This window comes from Anabrus simplex, chromosome 3 (genome assembly GCF_040414725.1).
Source record: "Anabrus simplex isolate iqAnaSimp1 chromosome 3, ASM4041472v1, whole genome shotgun sequence".
In the NCBI taxonomy this organism is placed as follows: Eukaryota; Metazoa; Arthropoda; class Insecta; order Orthoptera; family Tettigoniidae; genus Anabrus; species Anabrus simplex.
In genome coordinates, this window is record NC_090267.1 from 477,452,973 (window position 1) to 477,480,399 (window position 27,427).

At 38.5% G+C, this 27,427-nt stretch overlaps 1 protein-coding gene across 5 annotated transcripts in view; it reads left to right on the plus strand.

Moving 5' to 3' along the window:
* The first annotated feature begins 424 nt into the window (after positions 1–424).
* Positions 425–27,427, plus strand: part of LOC136866537 (RWD domain-containing protein 2A) — a 126,772-nt gene continuing 99,769 nt past the window's right edge. For 4 of the 5 annotated variants that reach the window (XR_011017946.1, XR_010859559.2, XM_067143595.2 and 1 more), the window contains exons 1-3: positions 425–990; positions 1,111–1,536; positions 7,143–7,368. Coding sequence is in view for 3 of the 5 variants with exons in the window: in XM_067143595.2 (XP_066999696.2) it covers positions 724–990; positions 1,111–1,536; positions 7,143–7,368 (919 nt within the window). In the remaining 2 variants the exon portion in view is untranslated. Of the gene's footprint in view, positions 991–1,110; positions 1,537–7,142; positions 7,369–13,167; positions 13,256–27,427 lie in introns of those variants that run through there. The other variant, XM_068226760.1, reaches the window with a different exon arrangement.

The window sequence follows — 27,427 nt, forward strand, 5'->3', positions numbered from 1 at the left end:
ATGATGATGACGATGAGAGCTGTACTTGCAGTTGTTCACGTCAAGTAATATATTCATATGAACAGGACCACGTGATGCATGATTGGAAGCTGGTTCTATTTCTAATATTCCTTACTCTTCTGAGTGAGATGTTCGTTCCTCATTGGTGGAGAGAACTGCAAAGTATTCTGAAGAATATGGCAACAGCAACGGCTTACTGACGGCAGTAAATTCGAGAATTACTCGCGCTTGCACAGATACGATAAAGTATAGAATAGCTTCTGCCAGTCACTTATTGCAACCTACAATTCTCACTGACTGACCGATCCGCCATATAGGACAGCATGCACTGAATAGCGCCCCTGGTTCATCAATGGAGTTTACCTCTTGTCCAATCGACTAATCTCGACCTATCACGAATCGATGATCAATAACACATGTTGTAGTAAATAATAAGGTTTGGTCTGAAGGGCTGTGTCAAACAGGATGTGTTGAAACGAATGAAATGGGTGTATTTGACTTTGCAGTATGTTGTGGAATAGATCAGTGCTTTTATATACATACGGTTTTATAAATGGATGGAGTATACTCAGATGAGTATAATCAAGTAAATTTGTGTTTTTTCAACGATTGTCATTTATTACGTCCACGTGTTCCTGTGTGTTTCGGTGCATATGTTAGATTTACTCGTGTAATTATAGTTCACATTTCTTCTATGAAGAATCGTTTTATTTTTTTAACACAATGTCTTGTCAATGGGAAGATAATGAATACTTGGATTTCAAAGAACTGGAGGAACAAATAACCCAGATTGTTGATAATGGTAACTTGGACGAGATGCTCCGAATTCAGCTATCTGAGCTAGAAATGTTGCAGTCGATGTTTTCTAACCCTGGAGAATTTTGTGTTGACGACTACAGTGTTATAGCAGATATAAATGAATTCGTGGATGGGAGATGCAATCTTTATCCACCTCGGCTAGATTTTACAATAAATTTATTCATTGATAAGGTATGTTTTTTATATTTGTTTAGCTCTGTTTAGTGTATATTATTTCTTTGGTTTATTACATGGTCAGCTTGTTGATATTAAGAGATGGTGTGCCACTGTGACATGATCATTTTGTTACAGGTAAAATTAGAAGTTTGTGTGAACCTTCCCCACGATTACCCAGCAACTGAGCCAGACATTTTTGTACGAAGTGACAAACTAAGTCGCAATCAACAGCATACTTTAAATGATGATTTGGCTAATTATATATCCACCCTTGACAGAGGTGAAATATGTATCTGCTCAGCGATATCCTGGCTTCAAGAAAATTCATCTCGGTACATTGAAGCCAAACCTGAACCTTCTGCTGTTACTATATGTGAGGAAGATGACAATTTCTTTACCCGATACTGGATTTACTCTCATCACATTTTCAGCAAAATAAAGAGGAGAGAAATATTGGACCTTGCTAATGAATATAATATTACTGGGTTTTCTTTACCTGGAAGACCTGGTATAATATGTGGTGAGGGTGCAGCTAGAGACTGCAGTGAATGGTGGCAAAAGGTGAGATTGAACGTTATCATGATTTTAACCTTTAACTATTGCTTATTAGAACTTATAGATTTAAAATAGCAGTTTAATTACTATGGAGGCTGAAGTCCTTGTTATTTACTTCCACGTGCTAATATAAAAAGATATCAGTTGTGCTTGCTCGCTGTCCATCTATGCAGCACTACTTGTGCATGCATTGATAATTGGTGTTCTAATAACATTGATTTCATAGGTTGCTTCCAGTCCTCCACCCGGGCATCCTAAGGGACATCAGGACTGCCAACAAGTGGCGATACTCTTTGCATGAACCATACGTTGCCCTGTTACTAACGGTACTTTGTGGTAAACCAGAATTTAACCAGTCACTGCCAGTAATTCTGCCACAAACAGTAGTTTAACTGTCAGTATAAGTAATTTTGTCACCATCAGTAGACCTAGCCTAACCTTTCTTATCAGTAATTTTGACACTGACAGCAACAAGTGTTAAGGTCATTGCAACCGGCCGAGTTGGCTGTGCGGTTAGGGGTGCACAGCTGTGAGCTCACATCCGGGAGATAGTGGGTTCGAATCACACTGTCAGCAGTCCTGAAGATGGTTTTCCGTGGTTTCCCATTTTCACACCCAGCAAATGCTGGGGCTGTACCTTAATTAAGGACATGGCCGCTTCCTTCCCATTCCTAGGCTTTTCCTGTCCCATCATTGCCATTAGACCTATCTGTGTTGGTGCTTCCTGGTGAACCATAATACAACCTGTCATTAACAGTAACCATCGGGGTTCATTAGGGATGCTAATATCTACTCTGGAGACATGCAGAAAGTGAGAGGGAAGATGGCATGATGTCGACGTTGTTACCATGGCAACTACCCATGCACTGTTCTAAGCTGCCAGCACACTTACCTACTGTGTAATACCAAATACAGTAGAGACAATACGCAACACTCTGGGAGATATCGAGGGACAGCATTTAGAGCTCTGTCTAGCGGAGTGACCTGGAGTTAATGATTCTGTCATAAGAGCACATGTATTTGTTTATGAAGTTTTTGGTGATATTTATGCGTTTGCAGTAAGTTGACATAAGTAAATAGTAGCATGTGTTATTTTATATCTCCTCTCAACATGAGTGGAAATTTATGAGCTGTGTTTGGCTTCAATAACTATGAAGTGCAGAAGGATTCACGGTCTTTCTTCCGTTTTCCTCGTGACAAGAAAATGTAAGTAAATATTGTGTTTGCATATATATTTTTCAAGTGACACGAGGTTTTTATAGTACTTCCTAAACTTATGACCTGCACGACCCATATTTTAAATGGCTTAAAATATAATAAGCATATTTTATTCTATAGTGCAGCAGTTAACCTTCAATACCGATGTGTTGTTGTAGGTGCAATCTGTGGGTTTTGATTTAATTCAGGAAAATGCATACCGGTATGCATATGTGTATGGCTGCTTGTGTTCCAAGTTACCCCATTTGGAATGCCATAATGCGTTGTCGATCACTGAAGAAAATATGGGTGACTTAAGAAATGTACATATTTTGTTGAAACAAAATGATGATGCAAATTTGCTTTACACTAATGTAATGGCAAGTATTGCTTATAAGGAACTTTTGAATGTTTTTGAGGCTAAATTTATAGATTTTCTTTCTGTTAGCATGCTTCAAGTTAAGAGGAAAATTGTCCAGCTCTTAAATGTTAATTGAATCATGTGTGTAAGGAATGTGCCAATATCTTTATTGACGAGTGTCTTAATGTGATGGTGCATTGTTTTTAAATGAGAAAAAAGACATATCTAGCCGTAAAAGTTCAGGCAGGAATGCTAAAGCTAAAAAAGTAATGCATAAATGAAAGATCAAGCCCTTTCACATCAGTCCATTTCACATCTTGATTATATGTCTAATTTCAGTCTTTAAATAATAACCTGTTAATTAATTCTTGATTTGTTTATCCAGGATTGGTTTATCAACTTTGAAGTTAATATTTTAATAACGCTTTCTTTCTAGACGTAATTTATTTATCCATTTCCGTATATGCATTTCCATTAATATTTGAATTTAGTGTGAATTTGCAGGTCATGCCACTAGGAGTGCCACTTGAGAATTGTCTCCCATTTTTATAAAGCTAAATCCGGAATGTCGCGTATTGTCTTTACTGTATTTGGTAATACACTGACTAAGATTTAAGTAAAGTAGTTATTTGGCTAATTAAAACTAGCATAGGTTCTGTTTAAAATAAAGGTCATTTTCTAACATGGATGAAACCCTAGCAACATATAAACCAAAATCAAATCCCATGGTGCAACAGCTCCGAACGGCCATGGCTTACCAAGCGACCGCTGCTCGGCCCAAGTGTCTGAAGATTGCGAGGTGTTGTATGTTCGGCACAACAAATCCTCTCGGGCATTATTCCTGGCTTTCTAGACCGGGGCTGCTATCTTACCGTCAGATATCCTCGATTTTAATTACGTAATGTAAAAAAAAAAAAAAGAGCTAAAATGTTTCCACCTATTTGGTACTCATTTATTGAAACCTAAAAAGTTACATATATATGATACTAGTTTGTCTTGTTAGAGAACATCATCAGTCAAAGTTAGAAAGTTAAGCCAAGACATAAATAATAGATACAATTTATAAAATAAGAGTGTGTTGATGACATTCGGTGTAAGACAAGTGTAGAGTTGAATGATAATGTTTTCTTCTTTAAAGGACTATGTTAAACACTTAAAATATTAACACTTGGAGACTCTTAATGTTTTCTTCTAATTGAAGAACGCACTTCTTACCGAGCTCGATAGCTGCAGTCGCTTAAGTGCAGCCAGTATCCAGTATTCGGGAGATAGTGGGTTTGAACCCTATTGTCGGCAGCCCTGAAGATGGTTTTCCGTGGTTTCCCATTTTCACACCAGGCAAATGCTGGGGCTGTGCCGTAATTAAGGCCATGGTCACTTCGTTCCCAGTTGTGACCAGTTGTAGACCTTTCCTATCCCACCGTCATCATAAGACCAGTCTGTGTCGGTGCAATGTAGTTAGATAGCGAGCTAGAATTGCAAAGAGCTCTGAAAATTCCTGTGCTAATTCTGTGAGGGTCCAAGACAGGAACCGCATTTAAGTGGAACAAGCCTTGGAGGAGGGAGTAGTTGTTCTTATTCCATTACATTATTTTTAATTTATGTAGCTTTTATATCGCATGCCTGAAATATTGGGATATAATCTCTTTTGAATGTTATGCTGATAACCTAGACTTTAGGCACCTTTAAATAACAAGCATAATCTTTTGAATGTTGAAAAGTCCAACATCGAAATGATAGTTGATTTTTTCTCTAAATAAACTCTAAATTGTTTTCTGTAACACATAATTTTGACCTCTACCAGGCTATGAACTGGAAGAGAATAATGTGTAAGGAAAAAGAAGCTAGCAAGTTAGAATCGGCAACAGTAGATTCCCTTCTTAAGTTTTCCACCTTTCAGGAAATTTCCTTTGAATCTGGCAAGGGAACTGTCCGTACTGTCATATCGAAATAGACAATGATCAAACAAATTGAAAATCATCCCATGGGTGCCAGCATCGTCTCAGAGTCGTGTCTAGAGAGAAATAGTGACAGTGAAAGTGATAGTGGAAGCAGCGACAATTCATCTGCATTATCTGAAAGAGAAGGCAGTACACCATTGCCAGGAACAAGATGTGTTACGGATCCGATTTTGAGCCCCGAGTCGGATTCCCGTCTATCCAGTGAAGAGACACTGTAGTCACCTAGCAAATTTACTAGTTCAAGCTATGCTTCCGGTCCACAGAAGAAAGTGAAACAGACTGTAGACCTTGTGTACAAGAGAAGAGCTGTAAATTTATGGTTAAATAAGGGGGGTAAGAAGCGGCTTTCATTAACCACTGTTCGCAAAAGTTGTTGTGAGGTGACATCACTACAACAAATGTGCAGGTGGAAGAACCAATTAGAATTTACATCAGTAATCCCCATTGAATACAGGAAATTGATGCATACAAAACTAATTTCAGCACATGTGCTAGTTGGTTGAGTCGTTTTAAGAAAATGTACAGAATAAAAAGAAAAATTATGAAATTTTTATTCTGTACGTACCTGCAAGAAGATGAAGTGAAAGTCGCAAAGAAATTTGTGGAAACGGCTATAGAGCGATTTTTAGACTACACCCCTTCTTCAATATAAAGTACTGATAAGAGTTGTTTTGTTTGCGAAATGAAAGCGAAAAGGACTCTATCCTTTGTTGGTGAGAAACATACAGAAACAGTTGCACAATCAATTACTGCACTCACCCATTCGTACACAATTATGCCTACAGTTAGTATGGCCGGTACTCTTTTCCCGAAATTATTCATTGTGCTACTGGAGGCAACCAGAGGAGTGCGACAGGCCTTGGCAGCCGGCACAATTCCTATCCTCGCCGCAAGTTGGGGGCTTCATTCATTCCATCCCTGACCTGGTCATTGACTGGAAAACAGGTTGTAGGTTTTCACTACTGGAGGCAACTGGAACTTTCGGTCCAAGAGTTTCCAAAGAAATGTTTCATGCCAGAAATATACTTGTAACAGCCACAAAATCAGGAAAAATGGGCAAAAAGGAATTAAAGTATTGGTTTAAAGAGTCCTTCTTCCTATTTGTGGAAGAGAAGTGTTTGCTACTGCTAGATTCCTGGACTACTATGAGAGCTATCTTGAAGACATTCCTCCAAGCAACAGTATAGAAATTCTCCAGATTCCTCCCAGCGCTACAGGGAAAATACAGCCCTTGGACAAGTTTTTCTTCCAGCAGTGGAAGGCTTTGTATTGCTGCTTCATAGACATTGTTCCAACTTGTGAAGTTTATCAGAGAAACAGCATACTGAAAATGCAGTCCTTCATTCATTATCAATTTTCTTCCCCACGGTTCAAGGACACGATTAAATATTTGTGGTTCACAACCAATTATACAACAAAGAGACCTCCCAAGTTTGAATTGCCTGCAAAATATTGCCTTCAAACAAGTAAAGAAAACTGTGAAGAACAATGTGGCCTCAATGTTCATAGTCGCTGTGCATGGTGCCAAAAATATTTGTGTTTTTATCATGCGATTAATGCACCTCATCTATGTTTCACATTCATTCCGTAACAATAAAGTGACCTCGGCGCGTGGACAACTGCAACTCCGCTGTGCGCTGCGCGAGTCAGCAAGAAGCAAGGGTTGTCCAGTATGCTTCGCTGTCACACAGATTTTGTATCAAGATTTCAAAACCTTCCCGTTTGTAATGGCAGCTAAATTTTTATACATCGCTATTTTATGGGTCTCCTCATGGTCTCTGCGAAATTTCATTGTCGATTTTGATATGACACTATGGACAGTTCCCTTGTGGGGAAAGGAAATCCAGGGATTGTCACATGGGTATGGGAATAGTATTAATAACCATTCTGAGGACACTTACTACTCTTACGTTGCATTATAGGTGGATGAAGAAGCAGAAGTTTTACAGCTATTTGAATGATCATATATATATTATTCTAAATATGTATGGTTAGTTTTGGGTACATTTTAAAAAATTAAATTTTTGTGATAATTTTTATTTCTTTTTCTGAGAGCTGGGTTCTTATAGCAGATGTTTTGTTTATCTTTTCAGGTGAAGGCTATGAACTGGAAGAGAATAATGTGTAAGAAAAAAGAAGCTAGCAAGTTAGAATCAGCAACAGTAGATTCCCTTCGTAAGTTTTCCACGTTTCAAGAAATTTCCTTTGAATCTGGGAAAAGGAAATCTAGGGATTGTCACATGGATATGGGTGAACTGTATAGGTACCTAGCAGAACATCAGTGCAGTTATGTCTTCAAGGATTATTTTGGTGTTGATGGTAAATAATTATATAAATATTTTCTTCAAATTATTTCATTGCATTTCGTTGTAAACTTTGTGTCAACATTTTTATCATCAGAAAATTGTGCAAATTGGAGGACAGTGGTAGCTGTTGCTGTTATACAACATCTGCAGCTATCAGTGTGATTTAATAGTCTGCATATTTGTCACTTTTTAAAGACTAACATTATTTTTCAAAATTTTGAGATACAGTAGTTTGTTTTGGACTGATATTACTATTTATTATTCTTCAACATTAAAAAAAAGGTTTAAAAACCAAAATTTGAATTGGAAATTAGATAGAATTGAAATATTCATAAATTATGCAGGGTATTCAAGAAGCATTATGAACTTGTGTGGTTGATAGAATGTGTCAAAAGGAGCAATCTTTGCAAATGAACCCATGTCTTGAGGTACTTCAATTGCAGGCTCTTGAAAGTGTAATCTTTAGTTTTCAAATTAGAGAGCTTATCATGTTTTAACTCGTTGGTGTACTAGTTTTGTAGCTCTTCACACGCCCAGAATTAGTATTAAATTTATGAGTCACAGCTACTTGTAGGTCCTCGTGCAAACTTTAATTTACCAGTTACAACTCTTTTTGTAGGTTCTCATGCAAACTTTAATTTCTGAAATGAAAGAGTCATCAATTTTAATTTGGATGTTTTTGTTGTTTCAGTAGATTTACATGGTGTGAAAAATTCTGAAGCAGTTAGAGATGTGCAAAGCAGTGGGATACATATGGCATTCATATCAGCTAAATAAGGGTCTTTTATAGGCCATAGAGTTGCCTGAGTAATATTGGAGCTACACCAATAGTCCAGATAATGAAATTTTTCTTGTTCGCCACCTATCTCCCCCCTCCATCAATGCCGGCCCCCCACCAACGCCACCCCCCACCGCGTGCATTTTTTTTTTTTTGTTTTTTCTATATCCCAGCCGTGGAACATCGGATTCTTCACTTTCATTCAGAATTTACTGATTTAGGTATCGCCTTTCTATGACATTCTTAGAATCTGCCATGAACACACCTTACTTCCCAGATCATAATGCATTTTCTTTTTTTCCTTCCTTTGTTTATATTCCAAATATGTACAATTTATTTTCAAAAGTGTTGATAATATTATTTCAGATTTAAAAAAAATGTATTTGTAACATGTACATGCAAATAAAAGGAAGTAAGTTCTGAAGAATGTGACCTGTATCTAATTTATGTACAGTAAAATATATGGTGGATAGGACAAGAATAACTTCAATTTCATTGCGTATGTAAGGGGGTTTTCCTGCAAGTTTTGTCACACTTTGTGAACCTGAACTTTTTTTCTCTCTTTATCGTCGCATGAACGTAGGTTGGCTTTCGGGAGAACTTTGATAAAAGAAAAAGTACTGGGACTGGGAAGGTTGAGGCCTTGGCCTTAATTTCAAAATAGTTGCGTAACAGGTCGCGCGCGGTCGATTTGACCGGGAAGTATAAAATACCAGTTTTTGTAGCAAAACTCATTGTATTATTAATGAAAAACATGTCCATGAAACAAAATACCAGTTTTTCTTGTAAAACACATTGATTTATCTAAGAAAATTATAGAAAATACTAGTTTTTAATGTAAAACACAACGTATTATTAAATAAAAGCATATCCATGAAACTAAAAACTAGTTTTTATAGCGAAACACATTGTATCATTGAAGAAAAACATATCCATGAAACTCACAAAACACTCCTGTACTGACAACAGCGGCCATGAATGGCGAACGTCAAGCGTCACGCACTGTGGAAACAACCAGGCGTATAGAAAAAGCTTTCCACTGACTGACTGGTGATAAAAGGGGGAACAGCGTATGTCAACACGCGTAGTGAACGAGTCCATTGAAAGGTACAGTAAAGGAGAAAGCTTTATACCGTGAAACTACAGTATTTAGAAAGAATAACAAATGTATGCACCCGGTCTAAAAGACTGACGTGACCCCCTATGGGTTAAGCTAGAGCTTGGAATTTACTTCATGTTTAGATGGGAAATCACAAAAAATCTTTAGGGCTATAGAAGGTAGGGTTCGATCTCGCCAATTCCTGAAAGAAACAGGCTAACTCTTAAAATTACATTTTTGAGATAAGTGCTGCCATCTGTTGTCTGTTATAGAACATTTTTTTTTAATAAACTAAACCCAAACCATCATATTAGGTAATATATACAGCAAGTAGGAATTCCTGCGTTTCTCAAAGTACTTTTTCAAGAATAGGCTAACAAATTGCTGCATCACACCTTCTCTCCAGTGGAGAGTGTAAGCAGGTAAGCAGTGTAGCCAATCTAGAGTCAAATACTATAAATGAAAAGTACATTTATACTGTAAATAACACTTACATTACAGAATGAAATGTTAACATGTTAATACTCGTACAGTATTCTAATTTTTAGGGACTAGTAGGTAATAAACCCATCAACTGTCATGTTTGAACTGTTTTTATGATCGTGCACTTAACTTAGGGGGTAAACAGACATGTATGTCCAACCTTTGTTCCTTTTCCTTATGGGGTTGGATGTTAATTGAGATTAATCTTTGTAAGGCCGCTATTAGCCGTGGGCGACTAGTGGCGCCACAAGTTGCCAGAGGATTTAAGTACCGGCGATCAGTGCCGCAACTTGTGAATAATTGCTCGGTTCCTACTGGGGAATAGTCAGTTGAGAGAATGGCGCCCTATGAAGAACTTCTTCCTCTTGCTCTTCTATTGAAAAGGACAAATCGAAGGGTCAGGAAAATGCGGAAACATTCTATATTTGTTTCTCGACTGACTAGAGGATTATATTATACATTGTTTGACGATCTAAATGAGGATGACAGTAAATTTTTCAATTACGTGCGCATGTCAAAGTCGTCATTTTACGAATTGCTCAGCTTTATAAAAGAAGAAATAATGGGAAACGACACGGGACTAAACAAGTGTTTCCCAGCTGAGCTGTAATTCACTAATATAGCCATATAATGGATCAGTGGTACTTGTAAATATAAACGATTATAGAATTTTTATGGCTATTACATATTTCCATATAAGAGTAGTGAACATTTTATAATACTCACATACCGGGTGAGTTGGGCGTGCAGTTAGGAGCGCGCAGTTGTGAGCTTGCATCCAGGAGATAGTGGGTTCGAATCCCACTGTCGGCAGCCCTGAAGATGATTTTCCGTGGTTTCCCATTTTAACACCAGGCAAATGCAGGGGCTGTACCTTAATTAAGGCCACGGTCGCTTCCTTCCCATTCCTAGGCCTTTCCTGTCCGCCCGTTGCCATAGGACCTTACTGTGTCAGTGCGACTGAAGCAAATAGCATTTAATGCACATTTGCTTTTGGGCTGTACCTTAATTAAGGCCACGGCCACTTCCTTCCAGCTCTTAGCCCTGTCCTATCCCGTTGTCGCCATAAGACCTATCTGTGTCGATGCGACATAAAGCCACTAGCAAAAAAAAAAAAAAAAAAAAAAAAAAAAAAAAAATAATACTTAGAGTATTCTTCTCGCCTACGGGTTTTGCTTTGAATTCTGGTCTTCAGTATTTATTTGACTTTCAAATAATGTTGCCATCTCGTTCATTTGATGTCTCCATGTTCAATAAATAAACTATCAAGGTAATGAAGAAAGATCATGGTTAGGTGGATCGCTGACTCAATTGCGTTCCATCTTCCGCATTACGTCAAGCTGGTGTGAGAACACGAACTTGAGTGACGTTTCCGTATGCGCGGGGAGGTACATCGGGCGACTAGTTGCGCCACTAGTCGCTCACGGCTAATAGGCTACATTTACTGCAATGCCCCGTCACACATTCGAGTAACTAAAAGTTGCCAGAGCAGTTGCCGGCTCAGATGACGGCTAGCAACTATTTGCTCAGTTGCGCCACTAGTCGCCCGCGGCTAATAGGCTCCATTTGATCCAGTGGTCCGTGACTCGCCAGAGCAACTAGTTACACCACTAGTCGCCCACGGCTAATAGCGGCCTAACGTAAAATAAAGTAAAAAAATACCTATTTAATACGGTACTCATTTATTGTAACCTAAAGTAGTTACATATATTTGAAACTTGTTTCGGTCTTGCTAGAGACCATCATCAGTCAAAATTATAAAGTTAAGGCAAGACACAAATTATAGTAGGTAAAATTTATAAAATAAGGGTGTGTTTTAGACATTCGGTGCAAGACAAGTATAGAGTTGAATGATAAACACTCATTATGATCATATTTGTTCTAGTGTAAGTTCAAATTAGAATTTTGAGAATAGAATAATTCAAACTATTTGTCTTGCACCGAATGTCAAAAACACACTCTTATTTTATAAATTTTATGTATTATAATTTATGTCTTGCCTTAACTTTATGATTTTGGCTGATGATGGTCTCTAGCAAGACCAAAATTACTTTTAAATAAATATATGTAACTTTTTTAGGTTACAATAAATGAGTGTTGAATAAGTGGAAACCTTTTAGCTCTTGTTTTATATTATATTGCTCTTTAGTATGGAATAATATGAAATTTATTACCTATGATGATGAATCTTCATAGCGAGTTTTTTACGGCTGGATGCACTTCCTGGCCAGGAAGGTTGACCAGATGTTTCATTCCAGGCTTGTGTTAATGTCATACACCTATCAATGTCATATATTACGTACACATGTTATGTGAACCTCTTAGACTGATTCTGATGGTTCGGTCAGCTTCCGCTTCGAACGCTAGCGCTGTGCCACGTCTGGGGAGCCATCTGGTGGTGAATGAACGTACCATTTCCACTTCTGTTTTAATGTCTAAATTTAAAGAGTCATTGTTTGAGAAACCTTTCTCGTGGACAGTCGAGGTTTTCTTCTGATGACGCAGAGCACAGTTCTCTGCAAAACGTAAAGAATTTCACCTTATTTTCTTGACACGGCATAAGCCCAAAAGCCTATACAGTATCATGTCTATGAGAATTTCTGCTCGAGTGCCTACTATAAAACAGTGCTTCTGAGAGCACGAACATCATATTGAAGCAATGCTGGGTGTTGGTTCATTTATAAATTGTTCCTTCTGACACTTCACTCGGCGCATAATTTTATCTAAATGGGTTCGAGCCCCACTGTCGGCAGCCCTGAAAATGGTTTTCCGTGGTTTCCCATTTTCACACCAGGCAAATGCCGGGGCTGTACCTTAATTAAGGCCATGGCCGCTTCCTTCCAACTCCTAGGCCTTTCCTATCCCATCGTCGCCATAAGACCTATCTGTGTCGGTGCGACGTAAAGCAACTAGCAAAAAAAAAAAAAAAAAATCTAAAGGCCTTGTATAATAGAAAGCTTTGAGTACATTGGGAACCAGGCATTCAAAATACCGTAGATTGGCTGTGTAGCACAGTGGGTAGAAGCATTATTTTGGTTAACCTATTGGAACCTGACTAATAGTCTAACCTGCAGGGACAGAAAAAACGATTTATTTTCGAGAATTCTGCTTTAAGTTTGTTTATTGAGAATCGGTCAAAAAGTAGCAGTTTTACAAAGCTATATATATCACTGATCAATACCTAAATGTTCATTAACTGTTTTTCAGTCTTCAGTAGTGGATCATCATGTGATATTTTTTGAAGCAGCTCTCCAGGTGAAGTGGAAAACCACACTTTTCACATAGCCACCTCACTTCAGACCTTATTTTATGAGCCTTGCACATTTTGCAGGGTCTAGAAGGATGTTTCTTCCTTTCTGTTGGAGGAATAGGCACTGAAAAATGTCCCCATACTTTTGCCTGAAGCCACAGGGGGCTGTCTTGACTGGGCGATCTTCCTTTTGTTGTTCTAGGCGGGAGAGCAACACTCCACAACAATCACTCGGCAAATGCTGTGCGAAAGTCTGTATAATGCAGCCACCTGCCAGTAACCTTCATGAATACAACATATGAATTGAAGATAGCCATATCCAATAGGTATAGCATTATCTTTTTATAACCCGTGATAGTCCGTCGCGTTACAGGGAAAAGTGCAAGGACTTGGTCTTGACGATCTGCAGTATTCATTTTCCTGTTTTATGTTCCAATACCCTTGGTTTTTTTTCATTACTTCTTCTCCTCCACCCCTCATTTTCTTTGAATTTTCACAACTTCAAAGTCCAAGTCCTTATCAACAGTTGAAAGCAAATGCACATCTTTTGTCCCTTTCCATTTTATTGCAAGAATATTATTAGCTGTCATACTAATAGCCTCACCTTTCGTCAGTTTTACTGTGCAGAACTCTGGAGGCATGTTCTTCCTGTTACAGCGTACAGTAACCACAGCATGAGCTCCATTCTCCAACAAGGTGCAAAAAAGTTCAGGAGAACTTGGTTCAAGTTTGCTTCCATTAGTTCCAACACTACTGCTTCTGATGCTGTTTGTCTTGTTCGGTATAAATTTGGAACTAGGAACAGTATCCAGAAGCACTTTCACCGGGTTTATAAAGTTTAATTCTGAACCTGGCTCTTTTGGAAGGATTGTATTGCACAAATGGGAGTCTACTTTGAAATTTCATAAGACTTTCATCAATACCTATATCTCTGTCAAGATTGTAGATCTGAAACTTTGTTTGCAAATATGAAATAACTAGTCTTATTTTACTTAGACAGTCATTGGGATCTGTAAACATGTCATCAGAGAAGTGCAGAAATCATCAAATTTGACAGAATCGTTAAAATGTCATAGTTTCTGAAAATATTTTAGTTTCTATAACCTTCCAGATAGGCCAGTACAACTTGAGTTTAGGTTTTCTTACCTGACTCATGAGAATCATCAGCAAAAAATATGCTTTTATCTCATCAACCGTGCAAAGATACCATTTACTGTCACATTTCAGATTTTTTCTCATCAAATTGTTCGCCTGGAAAGCAGCATAGTCATTGGTTTCTATCACAATCATTTCCCAGAACTCATTCCCAAGAAATTCGAAATACACATCTAATACAGATGCATTTGAGCCCAGTCTTCTCGAAACAACGGCAGTGAGACCAGAAACACCAGAGAATGGAATTGTTTTTGGTGTATTGGAAATGTTTGACCAATTTCATGTTGAAGATCCATCTCGTAAAACAGCCCCGCCACCTCGGTCTTCATTTACATCATCCGTGCTGTCGTCATCACTAGAATAATTTTCCCTAACACTATCAACATCACTATCATCATTAGGTAAGAAATATCACTGTCTTCTGAAGAAATATTCCTGTTGCCAGCATTTTGCCCCAGTGTGCTAATTTTGGGCTTGTCATCTATATTATCTGATACCCTGGCAAGCTTCAACTTTTGCAAAAGAGGCAAAAGTCTCTTATAGTGCATTGGCACTGCTGGTTGTTTCAAATAGCCTACGCAGTGGCCTCCACAATATGCAGTAACCATGCATCTTGGTAGGTGTGCTATTTACCAACTACCGAGCTCGATAGCTGCAGTCGCTTAAGTGCGGCCAGTATCCAGTATTCGGGAGATGAGGGTTCGAATCCCACTGTCGGCAGCCCTGAAGGTGATTTTCCGTGGTTTCCCATTTTCACACCAGGCAAATGCTGGAGCTGTACCTTAATATAGGCCACGGCCGCTTCCTTTCCATTCCTAGCCCTTTCCTGTCCCATCGTCGCAATAAGACCTATCTGTGTCGGTGCGACGTAAAGCCTATAGCAAAAAAAAAAAAAAAAAATAACCAACTGATGAGCCAAAATTAGCACACTGGGCCAAAACACTGGGAACAGGAATGAGTTAGCCTGAAAATTTATGATGTCCAATAACGGACTCATTAATTGGTATTACAGATAGGTCTTACGGCGGTGATGGATTAGGAAAGGGCTAGGATTTGGATGGAAGCGGCTGTAGCCGTAATTAATGTACAGCGAAAAATATGCTTTTATCTCGTTAGCCATGCAAAGATACCATTTACTGTCACATTTCAGATTTTTTTCCATCAAATTATTCACCTGGAAAGCAGCATAGTCATTGGTTTCTATTGCAGTCATTTCCCAGAACTCATCCCCAAGAAATTCGGAACACACATCTAATACAGAAGGATTTGAGCCCAGTCTTCTCGAAACAACGGCAGTGAGATCAGAAACACCAGTGAATGGAATTGTTTTTGGTGTATTGAAAATGCCAGCAGTGGGATTGAAATCCACAATCTCTTGAATACTGGATTCTGATGGAAAAAATTGTCAGTTGTTTTGAACGCTATTTTATTACCATGTTTCTTGAATAAATTGGTGATATGGTAGTTATTATTTATTTTACAGATTTATAGTTGGTAATATAGCATGTATTTCAATATTTTACATATAAGAAATAGAGCTTAATCATAATTTACATAACTTTACAATATACGCCTTTGTTATTTTCTTCATTATAGAAGTTGTAGCCTTTCAATTTATGGTCCGTACTGAGCATTCAGGAATGTTCCAACGATGTTGCAGGTCTTCAAAATTGCAGCCTTTTGTGCCACATTGTGAGTGTAGATGGGGAGCTGTAGTTTCATTAAATTTGCTGGAAATGGTTTTGGTGTGAGTCCAGTGGGAGAAAGGAGAAAAGGAAGGATTGTCACCGTGTCTTGTTTCCAGATCCTAGCTACTTCCATAGCCAGAGGAGTATATTTATTGACCTTCTCCCTGTATTTCTGTCTCATATTGTGGTCATTGTAACACATGCTGAAGAGATGTAGAGAACAAAACTGCAGCTTCAGTTCCCATTGGTAAAGTAAACTTGTATCCTCATCCTGAGGTGGTGCAGCTCTTTTTGGGCACACCCCCATTGGAGGTGAGCTGCATGTACCATTTCAATCACGTACCAGCCCTCCTGCCAGTTTTAAATTTCTGGCAGTACCGGGAATCGAACCCAGGCCCTCGAGGACGGCAGCTAATAACACTAACCGTTACGTTACGGAGGCGGACAGTTCCCATTGGTGTTCAGCATGTACTATATGTACTGTAATAAACTGAAAATCTATTGCAAGTACTGAGTAGTAGTGAAAGCTAAATACTGTATTCCATTTGAATAGCCCACAGTGGTTGACTATAGGTCATTGCACGTTAAGAAAACAGTATTTAAAATCAAAATCATGTTTAACCAATGAAACTAAATGTAAAGACGTTTTCAATCTTGATTGATTGGTCAAAGCCTAGATACTTATGTTTAATTTTTTCCCATGCTTTCAATTTGTTCATCAGCTGCAATGGTTATTCTTTCTGTCCTATACCATTGTCCCTTTTTAATGCAGTTTATTTTGCATTTGCTCATACCAAATTCCATGCAGTTGTCTGTGGAAATGTTTTCTGTAAAATTGATGTGGGAAGTCATTTGGGGTCTGTTTGTTGCATATAAGACCACAATGCATTTGACAGTGAGTTGAAAGTCTGTTTCAGCCTGGTATATCTTGAGTCATGTCCTAATATCATCATGTTCATATTATCAGAGATGCCAACTTTTAAGGGTTGTTGTCTGTAGTGGCATGGGTCTTCTGTGGGGTACATCAATCACTTCTTAGATGCTTGTGCTCTTTTCTTCTCCCAATAGTTCTTCATTCTAACTGATATCCTCCTCCTTTCCTCCTCTGATATCTGAATCGGTTTTCTGGTGTTGTTCTTAACTTGGAACCTCTTAGTTTTGTCTTTGGTCATGGTTTTGGCTGTACCATTCTTTAACATGAGTTTGGTAAAGTTAAGATCTCTCAGATCCTTTTCAACTTCCTTAAACCAATTGGGTTTAGCCTTTTTTTTGTAAAAGAAGTCAAAGATCTGTTTAGTTAATTTGTCAGGATTCATTCGGAATATGTGTCCATAGAAATCAATCCTCCTTTTCCTCATGGTATCCGAGAGTCTCTCCGACTTTATGCAGAGGGATTCATTTCTATAAAAAACTTGTTTGTTATTTGGGAATATGGGACCCATGATCTTCCTCAATATTTTCCTCTCCTTGATTTCCAGTTTCTCCATTTGCCCTTTCCTCCCAATGACTAGTGTCTCTGCTGCATAGAGTGCTTCCGGCTTAATTACTGTGTTATAATGCCTTATTTTGGTGTTCCAAGAGAGGGCTTTCTTATTGTATGTGTTTTTGGTTTCCTGGAAAGCTAGTTCCATTTTGGTCCTTCTCGCTTCTATTGGTTTCCCTTCAAGGTTGTTCCATTCAATCCATTCCCCTAGTTACTTGAAACTCTTCACCACCTCTATTTTTTGAGCTCCTACTTTAATTCTTTTAGGAGTGTCAAGTATATTCGTCATGATCTTTGTCTTTTCAAAAGAAATCTTAAGTCCAATCTTCCCCGCCTGCTCTTGTAATTCAGTGATTTGTTCTTTTGCTTCCTCCCACGTTTCTGTGAGCAGCGCCAAGTCGTCAGCAAATGCCAAACACTTAACCATGATTCCTTTGTTTTTTGTTCCAAGTCTTATTCCCCTTCTCGTTCTTGCATTCCATTCCCTCACAACTTTTTCAAGTGCACAGTTGAACAACAGAGGGGAGAGGACATCTCCTTGCCGGACCCTTGTTCTGATCTCAAAAGGTTCTGATAATTCGCCCATGAATCTGACTTCAGAGGACGTATTCGTGAGCGTCTCCTTGATGATGTTTAAAGTTTTCCCGTCCAAGCCAAACTCCTCCAAAATATTGAATGACGACTCTCTATCTATGGAATCATAAGCTCTTTTTTTTCATTTTTTTTTTAGATTTCCCACAGAGTGGACAGTCGTCACATTCTCCGTGTGTAACTGAAAAAGATCATACTTGTATTTTCCACAGAACATGTGATTCAGTGAAATTTTCCGTGGTCCTAGACATGAAAACACTTCTGTGTACTGCTTTTGGTAATACTGATGTGCTGCAGATCGTCCTTCTCAACGATTATTCGACTCTTCATTGTTCTTACTTTCACACAACTTATTATTTTAGTTTATGTTGTTATTAACTTTACCAAAATAAATGCTTGTACTACACGATATAAAAGTGCATCAAAAGCATGCAACGGAAGTAATAATCAGCGCAGGCAGCTCATTACTAAAGCATAGATAAACAGAAACCGAGCACATACGCTGGCAATTTACGAATATGTTCTGTTGGCTGTTAAAGCTGCAAATGTGTCTATTTCATAATTTTTTACCGAGCAAGTTAGCCGTGCAATTAGGGGCGCGCAGCTGTGAGCTTGCATTCAGGAGATAGTAGGTTCGAACCCCACTGTCGGCAGCCCTGAAGGTGGTTTCCCATTTTCAAACCAGGCAAATGCTGGGGCTGTATCTTATTTAAAGCCACTGCCGCTTCCTTCCCACCCCTAGCCCTTTCCTATCCCATCGTCAAGACCTATCTGTGTCGGTGCAACATAAAGCAGATGATATAGATGTTGATTCCCATAGGGAGAAATATTTGTCCCGAATGAGTAAATTTATAATATCAATATAAAATGGTCCGTTATTGGACATTATAAATTTTCCAGCTAACTCATGCCTGGTTGCCAGCGTTTCGCCCCTGTGTGGTAAGTTGGGTTCATCAGTTGGTAAATAGCACACCCACTCAGACGCATGGCTTGTGCATACCGTGGAGGCCACTGCGTAGGCTACTTGGAGCCACCGGCAGTGCCAATGCACTATGAGAGACTTGGTCTCATTACCAAAAAACTGATGCCTGCCTGGCCATCAGATGATAAAGATGTTGATTTCCATAGGGAAGCTGAAATATTTGTCCCGAATGAGTAAATTTATAATACCAATATAAATGGTCCGTTATTGGACATTATAAATTTTCCAGCTAACTCGCCCCTGGGGCGAAACGCTGGCAACCAGGAATGAGTTAGCTGGAAAATTTATAATGTCCAATAACGGACCATTTATATTGGTATTATAAAGCAGATTGTAAAAGAAAATCATTTCTTTATTTAAAAATTCATGTTCACGGGAGGAATGGAGAAATTATATAGAGCATTTCGATTTTGTGGAATCTGTAATAATCAGTACCGCATCTGTATTGCCGTAGTATATGTCAGAAAATCGTAGAAGCTACGGAAAATCCTTACTACTTGGCAACTCTGTATTATTAATGACCAGAGTTGACTCTCTACACCTGGTCATCTGACATGAAGGGCTTCAGTGTATGTCTGTGACTGATCAACATGTTCTTTGTTGTTATGAAGGAATTGTGTTTGTTTTTGTTGTAGGAAATTTAAATAGATGAGCGTATGCATTAAAAGAACCATTCGATAGAAGCATAAGATTGAAATCATGCAACATTATGTACACCTGTCTCTTATCACACTGTTAATATTAGCCAATGAATTCTCAGGAGTGGGTAGCTGATAATTGCTGTTAATCTTATAATTCATGCAGTGGAAAGAAGCCAGTAAAATATGTCTTAAAAAGTTAAGATTTATGGCATCTCCAGGAACCGTAAAAGTATTTAGTGGGATGTAAAGCCAATAACATTATTGTTAAGATTTATGGACCGTAATATATTGGAACATTCTTCCTAAGGCTCAGTGTGTATTTGATAAGCATATGACCTTGACTCAAACCTGTCCGGAGTGTTATTTTGCACATTTCAGTATTTAGATTAATAGCTTGGTATTCAATTTGTTGCTTATCACAGAATTTGGCATTGAGATAGTTCCACATTAAAAAACTAGCTGCCTCTGTGGATCAGCGGTAGAGTGTCGGCCTCCGGATCCCAAGATAGCGGGTTCAAACCCGGCAGAGGTAGTCGGATTTTTGAAGGGCGGAAAAAAGTCCATTCGACACTCCATGTCGTACGATGTCGGCATGTAAAAGATCTCTGGTGTCACATTTGGTGTTTACCCGACAAAATTCATTAAATCTCAGCCATAGACGCCCAAGAGAGATCCGGTTTACTCGGTCTGCCATCTAGTGGGGGCCTAGAGTAAAACGGAACGTCGAAATTGACGAGCAGACAGCCAGATGGCGTCAAATTGAAATGTCTGCACACGGTAGCTGAGGCCATACGATTATTATTATTATTATTACATTAAAAAACTTTACTAAAGGGCAAGTTCATTTAAATTCAAGATGGTGGGCATCATTAATAGTGTCCGACTCTGTGACTTACTGGTCAGCGTCATGCCTCAGAGTCCCAGGTTTGATTTCTAGCCGGTTTGAGGGATTTTAATCATTAAGAATTAATTCCCTTGGTCTGGGGACTGGGTGTTTGTGCTGTTCGTTACACTCTTACTTCTCGCACACAACACTACCCCCATCATGCTAACACAGCAGACACCACCTATCTTCATCAGACTGTCTATCTTACGTGGGCAGCAGCAGGTTTGTAATTATTGTAGCTATTCCTCCTCCTCCTCTCCCCTTAACAAGCTCCTACCGGGTCGATATATTTATGGCACTTCTCCATCTTCCTCTATCCTTCCACCATTCCTCTTTCATCATTTTTCCCAGTCCAGGATTCTTCTTCTTGCACTTCTCTTTATGGAATCAATCCACCTTGTTAGGTCTCTCTCCCGCTCTCTTTCGCTCGAACTTCATCTCCATCATCTCCTTTCTCACATCTTTGTTTTTCAATCTGTCTGTCTTTGTCTTTTCTATCATACTTAACTAACCTAACTAACCCCATGGTACTACAACCCTGAAGGGCCTTGGCCTACCAAGCGACCGCTGCTCAGCCTGAATGCCTGCCGATCATGAGGTGTCGGATGGTCAGCACGACGAATCGTCTCGGCTGTTATTCTTGGCTTTTTAGACCGGGGCCGCTATCTCACCATAAGATAGCTCCTCAGTTCTAATCACGTAGGCTGAATTGACCTTGAACCAGCCCTCAGATCCAGATAAAAATCCCTGACCTGGCTGGGAATCGAACCCGGGGCCTCCGGGTAAGAGGCAGGCACGCTACCCTTACACCACGGGGCCGGCTTTCCTATCATACTTAAATGTTTCATTTTGCTGGCTTGAATTCTACTCTCCTCCCTATCTGTCATTGTCTAGGTCTCAGCCGCATAAGTCAGTATGGGTGCATAATACATTTTGTGCATGATCTTTTTACACTTCTTTGGTACTTCTTTATTCCACAAGGTTTCTTACACCCTAGAAGAAAGCATTGGCCTGTTGCACCCTCTTGCTAATCTCCATGTCCAGCCTTGTATTTTTCATTAATTCTTCTTGACAGCAATTAGTACCAATATGAGGAGCTGGTGACCAGGATTTTGGACCCCTTTAAACAACAAGCATCATAGATTTAGGATTTTGGTTTGGAAGCAGTCCCTTGTTCATTTTATACCATTTTTTTAAAAGTTTATTTATTGTCACTTTAACTTAGAAAGTCATATCATGACATTCATAATTATACGTACAGGATTATTACATTGATTACATAGAGTTACAATTTCAAAAATAACAACAGTACATATTGATCAGATAGTGATTACATGTCATTGAATAGATTTGTTTGTCTAAAAAAACTTAATGATGTTTTTACACTGAGTATCTTTGTTGAAGATGTCACATACACTATTCTGGTTTAAATTACACATTTGTCTTTGTTGATCGTATAGATGACATTCTAGTAAAATGTGGTCAACAGTCTTTCTTTTTTGACAGGTGTCACATATTGGTGGAGGTTTCTTAGAGAAGATATGTGCATGAGTCAGTTTGCTATGGCCTATACGTATTCTAGTAATGAGCACTTGTTCTCGACGCTGAAGAAATGAAACATCAAATTTATCTGTAGATCCACGCCTGATATCATGGAGTCTTGTGGGTTGTTCTCGTGTCCACTCAGTTAACCACTGTTTTTGGATCTTTGTAGTAAGAAAAGGAGCAACATCGGTGTAGGGGATTAGAAAGTTTGGATCATGTACAAGAAGACGAGTTGCTTCTTTAGCTGATATGTCAGCTTCTTATTTGCCTTTTATTCCCTTATGTGAGGGAATCCATATTATGGTAACTTGCTGTCCTTTATTTTTCACAGTATTTTTTAAGTCTGCATTATATCTTGGGCTAATGTATTTGAGGATGATGCATTTTGAACGAGTTTTACTGTTGATAAAGAATCACTAAGGATTAAAAAAGGTTCTTTTTTGGGGGAACTCTTTATGGATTCCATAGCTTTCAGGATAGCATACAGTTCACATGGTGAATATGGAGCATGTAGCTGGTAGTGCATACTTCACTGTGTGATTGGGGTGGACAACAGCACAGCCGCTGCCATATTAAGTTTTTGAGCCATCAATGTATATAGGAGTGTGTCTGGGCAGACTTTCACACTTTTCAGATAGCATTTGTTTAAATACAGTACTATCTGTTGTTTCTTTATTGAATTCACTTACATCTAATATTATTGGTGGTGGTTCAGCTTTCCATGGAGGGAATGTGATGTCTTTTTTAGTTCTTGAAGCAATCGGGGGAAATGAAGAGTTAATTTTTTGCAAGTATTGTGTAAACCTAATGTGGAAGGATATATGTCTTTTTTGTTGCGAGTAATAGCGTTGAGGCTGATAGCGTGGGAAAACATAAGCATGTGCTCTGGAGTGAGGAGAGGCCGCTATCTTTACTGCGTAGTTGATAGTCAGTTGTTTTCTGCGAGTCCGAAGCGGAGGTTCATTAGCTTCAATTATTAAACTTGAGATCGGGCTAGTTTTGAATGCTCCCAAGGCAATCCTGAGAGATGTGTTTTGAATCGGGTCAAGCATTTCCAGTGAGGATGCTGTAACTGAATTATATATAATAGAACCATAATCCAGTTTGGTGTGAGTTATAGATTTGTAAGTGCACATTAATACATGAAGATCTGCTCCCCAGTTGTTAGCTGCCAGTGATTTGAGTACATTAATTCGATGTAGGCAATCTTTTTTTAGAGTTTTTAGATGAGTGTTCCATGTTAATTTTCTGTCAAAGGTCATTCCTAGTATTTTTCTTTCATTTACTATCTCAGTTTTATTTCCCTTGAGGTACAATTCTGGGCAGTTACTATCACTCTTTTGTTTGGAAAAAAAAGATGCATTTAGTTTTGGTTGAAGAAAAGGTAAAGCCTGTGTGTTTTCCCCATTTGGCAATATCTTCAAGAGAATTTTGTATAATTTTTTGGGTGGTTGACAGGTTGCGACCTCTACAAAATATAGTCATGTCATCAGCAAAGAGGCAAGTCTTTACAGGAGGGTTAATGCATGACGTGATGCCATTTATAGCTACTAAGAATAGTGTTACACTCGGAACTGAGCCTTGTGGGACACCATTTTCTAAACTGACTTCTTGGGACAGAACACCATTAGCTCGAACTTGAATGCGTCGGTCTTGCAGGAAGTTATAGATAAAACTGATCATGTTTCCCTTAATATTATGTTGCAGTAGAGTTTTAATAACGTGAGTTTTTCACACCATATCATATGTTTGTCCAACCCTTGTCCCGTTTCCCTATGGGGTCGGGTATGAGGTGAGATGAATTTGTCGTGGCGGTTTTTTTATGACCGGATGCCCTTCCTGACGTCAACCTCATCAGAGGAGTTAATGAGAGATGAAATGAATGACGTGATATATGATAGTAGGGAGAGGGTTAAACCCGGTGCCGGCACATAGCCTACTCCTGTCGAATAGCACCAAGGGGTCTGCTCAAGGCTTAACGTCCCTATCCAACGGATGAATCACCATCGACAGCATCATATGCCCTCACTCCATATGAGCACTGCGGAGAGGTTTGGAACTTAATCCAGGCTTTTGGCATGCAATCTAGTGATTAAAAATTGTATACCACCACCTCCCCTACCCTGCCGGCCAACATTCTGATGGTGAAATTTTTTTCGACCAACGGGACTCGAACCGGCTAACCTCGGTGTTAGACCGTTTTAGACTTCAGCGCCTTAACGATCATGGCCACCAGGCGGGCTTTTCACACCATATCATATGCTTTATGAATATCTAGGCAGACTGCAAGGAGATGTTGTCCGTAATGAAAGGCATCCAGGATTTCTGACTCTAATACTACTAAGGTGTCAGCTGTTGAGTGAAACTGTCGGAAGCCACACTGTTCTGCAGTGAAGAAATTCTGTTGTTCTAGAACCCATTTTAGTCTTTTATTTATTATTTTTTCCATTAATTTGCACATAGTGCAGGTTAGAGCTATTGGTCGATAGTTATCTGGTAACATGTGGTTACAGCCACTATACTATAGCTTTCCTCCAAGCTACAGGAAAGACTTTCTGTGACCAAATGAAATTAAATATTTCAGTGAGGAATGCTAGGCCTTCAGGAGGAAGTTCTTTCAAGAAGTCATATATAATATCGTCAGGACCTGGGCTTGTATTTCGACAGCTACTAAGTTCGAGTAGTACTTCAGTAATACTGATATTATCGTTGTAGCATTGGTCAGCACTTAGGTGAATGTGTGACTGTAAATCAGGACAATCTTCATGAGAGGATAAAAATTCTTGTTCATAGTTGGAATCACTTGAAATTTTTGCAAAGTTCTGTGCTAATGCATTTGCAATATCATGATGTGTAGTTGTAACTGATCCAGTTGTTTTATTGAAGGCTATGATACGTGAGGTGTTCCCAAATTGTGTTTTGTGGGGTCTGATGAGAAAGAGATGACAAATACTTCAGCCAGGATGCTCGTTTACTCTCTTTAATGACTTTTCGGGCTGCAACACGACTTTCTTGGAACTGTAATTTGTTCTGTAAAGTGGGATGGCGTTTATACTTGTAGAATGCTTGTTTTTTTTTTTTTTTTTTTTTAATTGCAACTTTACAGGAATCATTCCACCTAGGAACTGATTTTCTGTAAGTTGTATTGTTGGTCCTTAGAACAGAATTTTCTGCGGCTTTAAGTATGATATTGGTGAATTCTCTTACAATATAGTCGATGTTGTAATTTTTGAAATGGGTAGGTGGTGGTAATCTGTATAACTCTGCCTTAATATTTTCTTTGTATTCTTGCCAATTAGCATGTTTAGTATTCCATTTATTTGGGCATACACTTAGGTGGGGCTTGTTGTTTCCATTTATTATGATGGGAAAATGATCACTTCTGAAAAGGGTTTTGCTAGCTGATGATGTATATGTATAGACAAGAAAAGGTTCCACCTTATCAATACAATTTTATTATTGTAAGAACTAGCTTACAGGACCGGTTTCAACTTTTAAATAGTCTTCATCAGCTGTACATGAATACCTTTACATTTACATACTCAGGTTTGGAGTTATCTCTTTCAGGACTAAAATTAGTTTATAAAACCTAACTTGAGCCTAAATCTAAATTACAAGTACATTAAACACATTAAAATACACAGTACATGTTAAAATCCTTTAAAATAAATCATATAAAACAATTCATAGAAATGAATGTATGCGTCTTGCGTGTATCTATGTTCTCGTTTGAGTCCAATGTTGTAGATAATTCAGTGCTTGCGTTCATAGGCAATGCTGTAGCTCTCTTAGGAAGTCTTATTTTATATTTAAATATCTCCACACACCTGAATTATATATAACCATTTTACATTCAACATGCCCACTTTGGACACTTAGACATGATGCTTTCCTATGGCATCTCCCTTTAGAAACGGACATACCAACTAATGCTTGACACAAATGTAAAGGTATTCATGTACAGCTGATGATGACTATTTAAAAGTCGAAACCGGTCCTGTAAGCTAGTTCTTACAATAATAAAATTGTATTGATAAGGTGGAACCGTTTCTTGTCTATACATACGTGAACTATCAATACGGAAATGAAACTAGTAAATCAAGATGATGATGTATATATCTTTGCTGCATCTGGAGTGCTCAGACACAGATCTGTAGTACTAAAAGTTCCGTGCTGGATATCATAATGAGTAGGACCATTCGAGTCTATTAGGATCAAATTTTTAGAATCTAACAACGATTCAATTATTCTTCCTCTTGTGTTAGTGTAGAGACAGTTCCATAGGGTGTAATGGCAGTTAAAATCTCCTAAGAGGAGGAATGGTTTAGGAAGTTGATTTATCAGATCTACTAATTCATTTAAATCCATGTTCTGGCTGCTGGGCAAATAAATATTACAGATGCATAGGGAAAATGTTAGAAAGACTGTAACTGCTACTGCTTCCAAATTGGTTTTTAGTGGTATTTCTTTTTGAGAAACATTGTCATGTATGTAAGTAGCAACCCCTCCACTTGCATGAATAGGATTGTTGCGGTTTTTGTGATATGCTATGAATTGTCTCGTACTAGCTATGTAGTTATCTCGAAAATTAGTTTCTTGTAAGCAAATTATTTCGGGTTGGTGTTCATTAATAAGTTGTTGTAGATATTCGTATTGAGGGTAAAATCCGTTCATATTCCACTGCAGTATCCAAGAATTCATGATGGCTTTTTACAAATGTATTTACTAGATTTGATCCTTATCAGTTATTGGGATTGTCTGCTCTGGGATAGGCCTTATTGCTTTCTCCATTTATGGCAGTAAGTAGTTTCTTAACAAGTCTGGTACTCTGGTTGTTAAATTTTTTTTATCCTGATGGTAGGGGTATAGTTTATGTAGGGTCTCGATGAGATCTTCAACATGGGAAGTGTAAGATAATGCAATAGGTAAGATATATGTTGCTGATGTTCCTGTAGTATTTTCAAATAAACTTTTGAGTTGTATAAAATTAAGTATAAAATTTGAGGGATTAGCTTTTATTACTTCCTTAACAGGAAGTAGTTGTTCTTCAAGACTGAGGGGATTTAATACCATTCGTTTCTTCTTAGGCTGTTTAATGTCTTGGGTTTTATATGATCCTAGAACAGAAAATTCATTATCTGTTTTATCATCTCCCGAGTTAGAAGAATTATCTAAGAAGGAATTATTATCAGCCTTGGAAGTGTTATTTGAAGAGTCACTTGAAAGGAAGGATCGTTTTATTCCTTGAGGTTTAGTTATGAGTGATTCTTTATTTGCTTCAAATATTGGGACTGAAGTGTTCAAGTTCAAGGAGATGCCCTGTTGAGGGAGGTTTCTAGAGGAAGATGATGTGTCATTAGAATGTTCAATAATTTGCTGAGGGTCAGTAGTTAGCTGAGGATTCTTAGTTGCATTTGCTGGGTTGGAGGTGTCCTCCTTGGAGGAAGTTGAATGTTGATTAGGTAGCTGGTTGTTTACTTCTAGAGTCTCA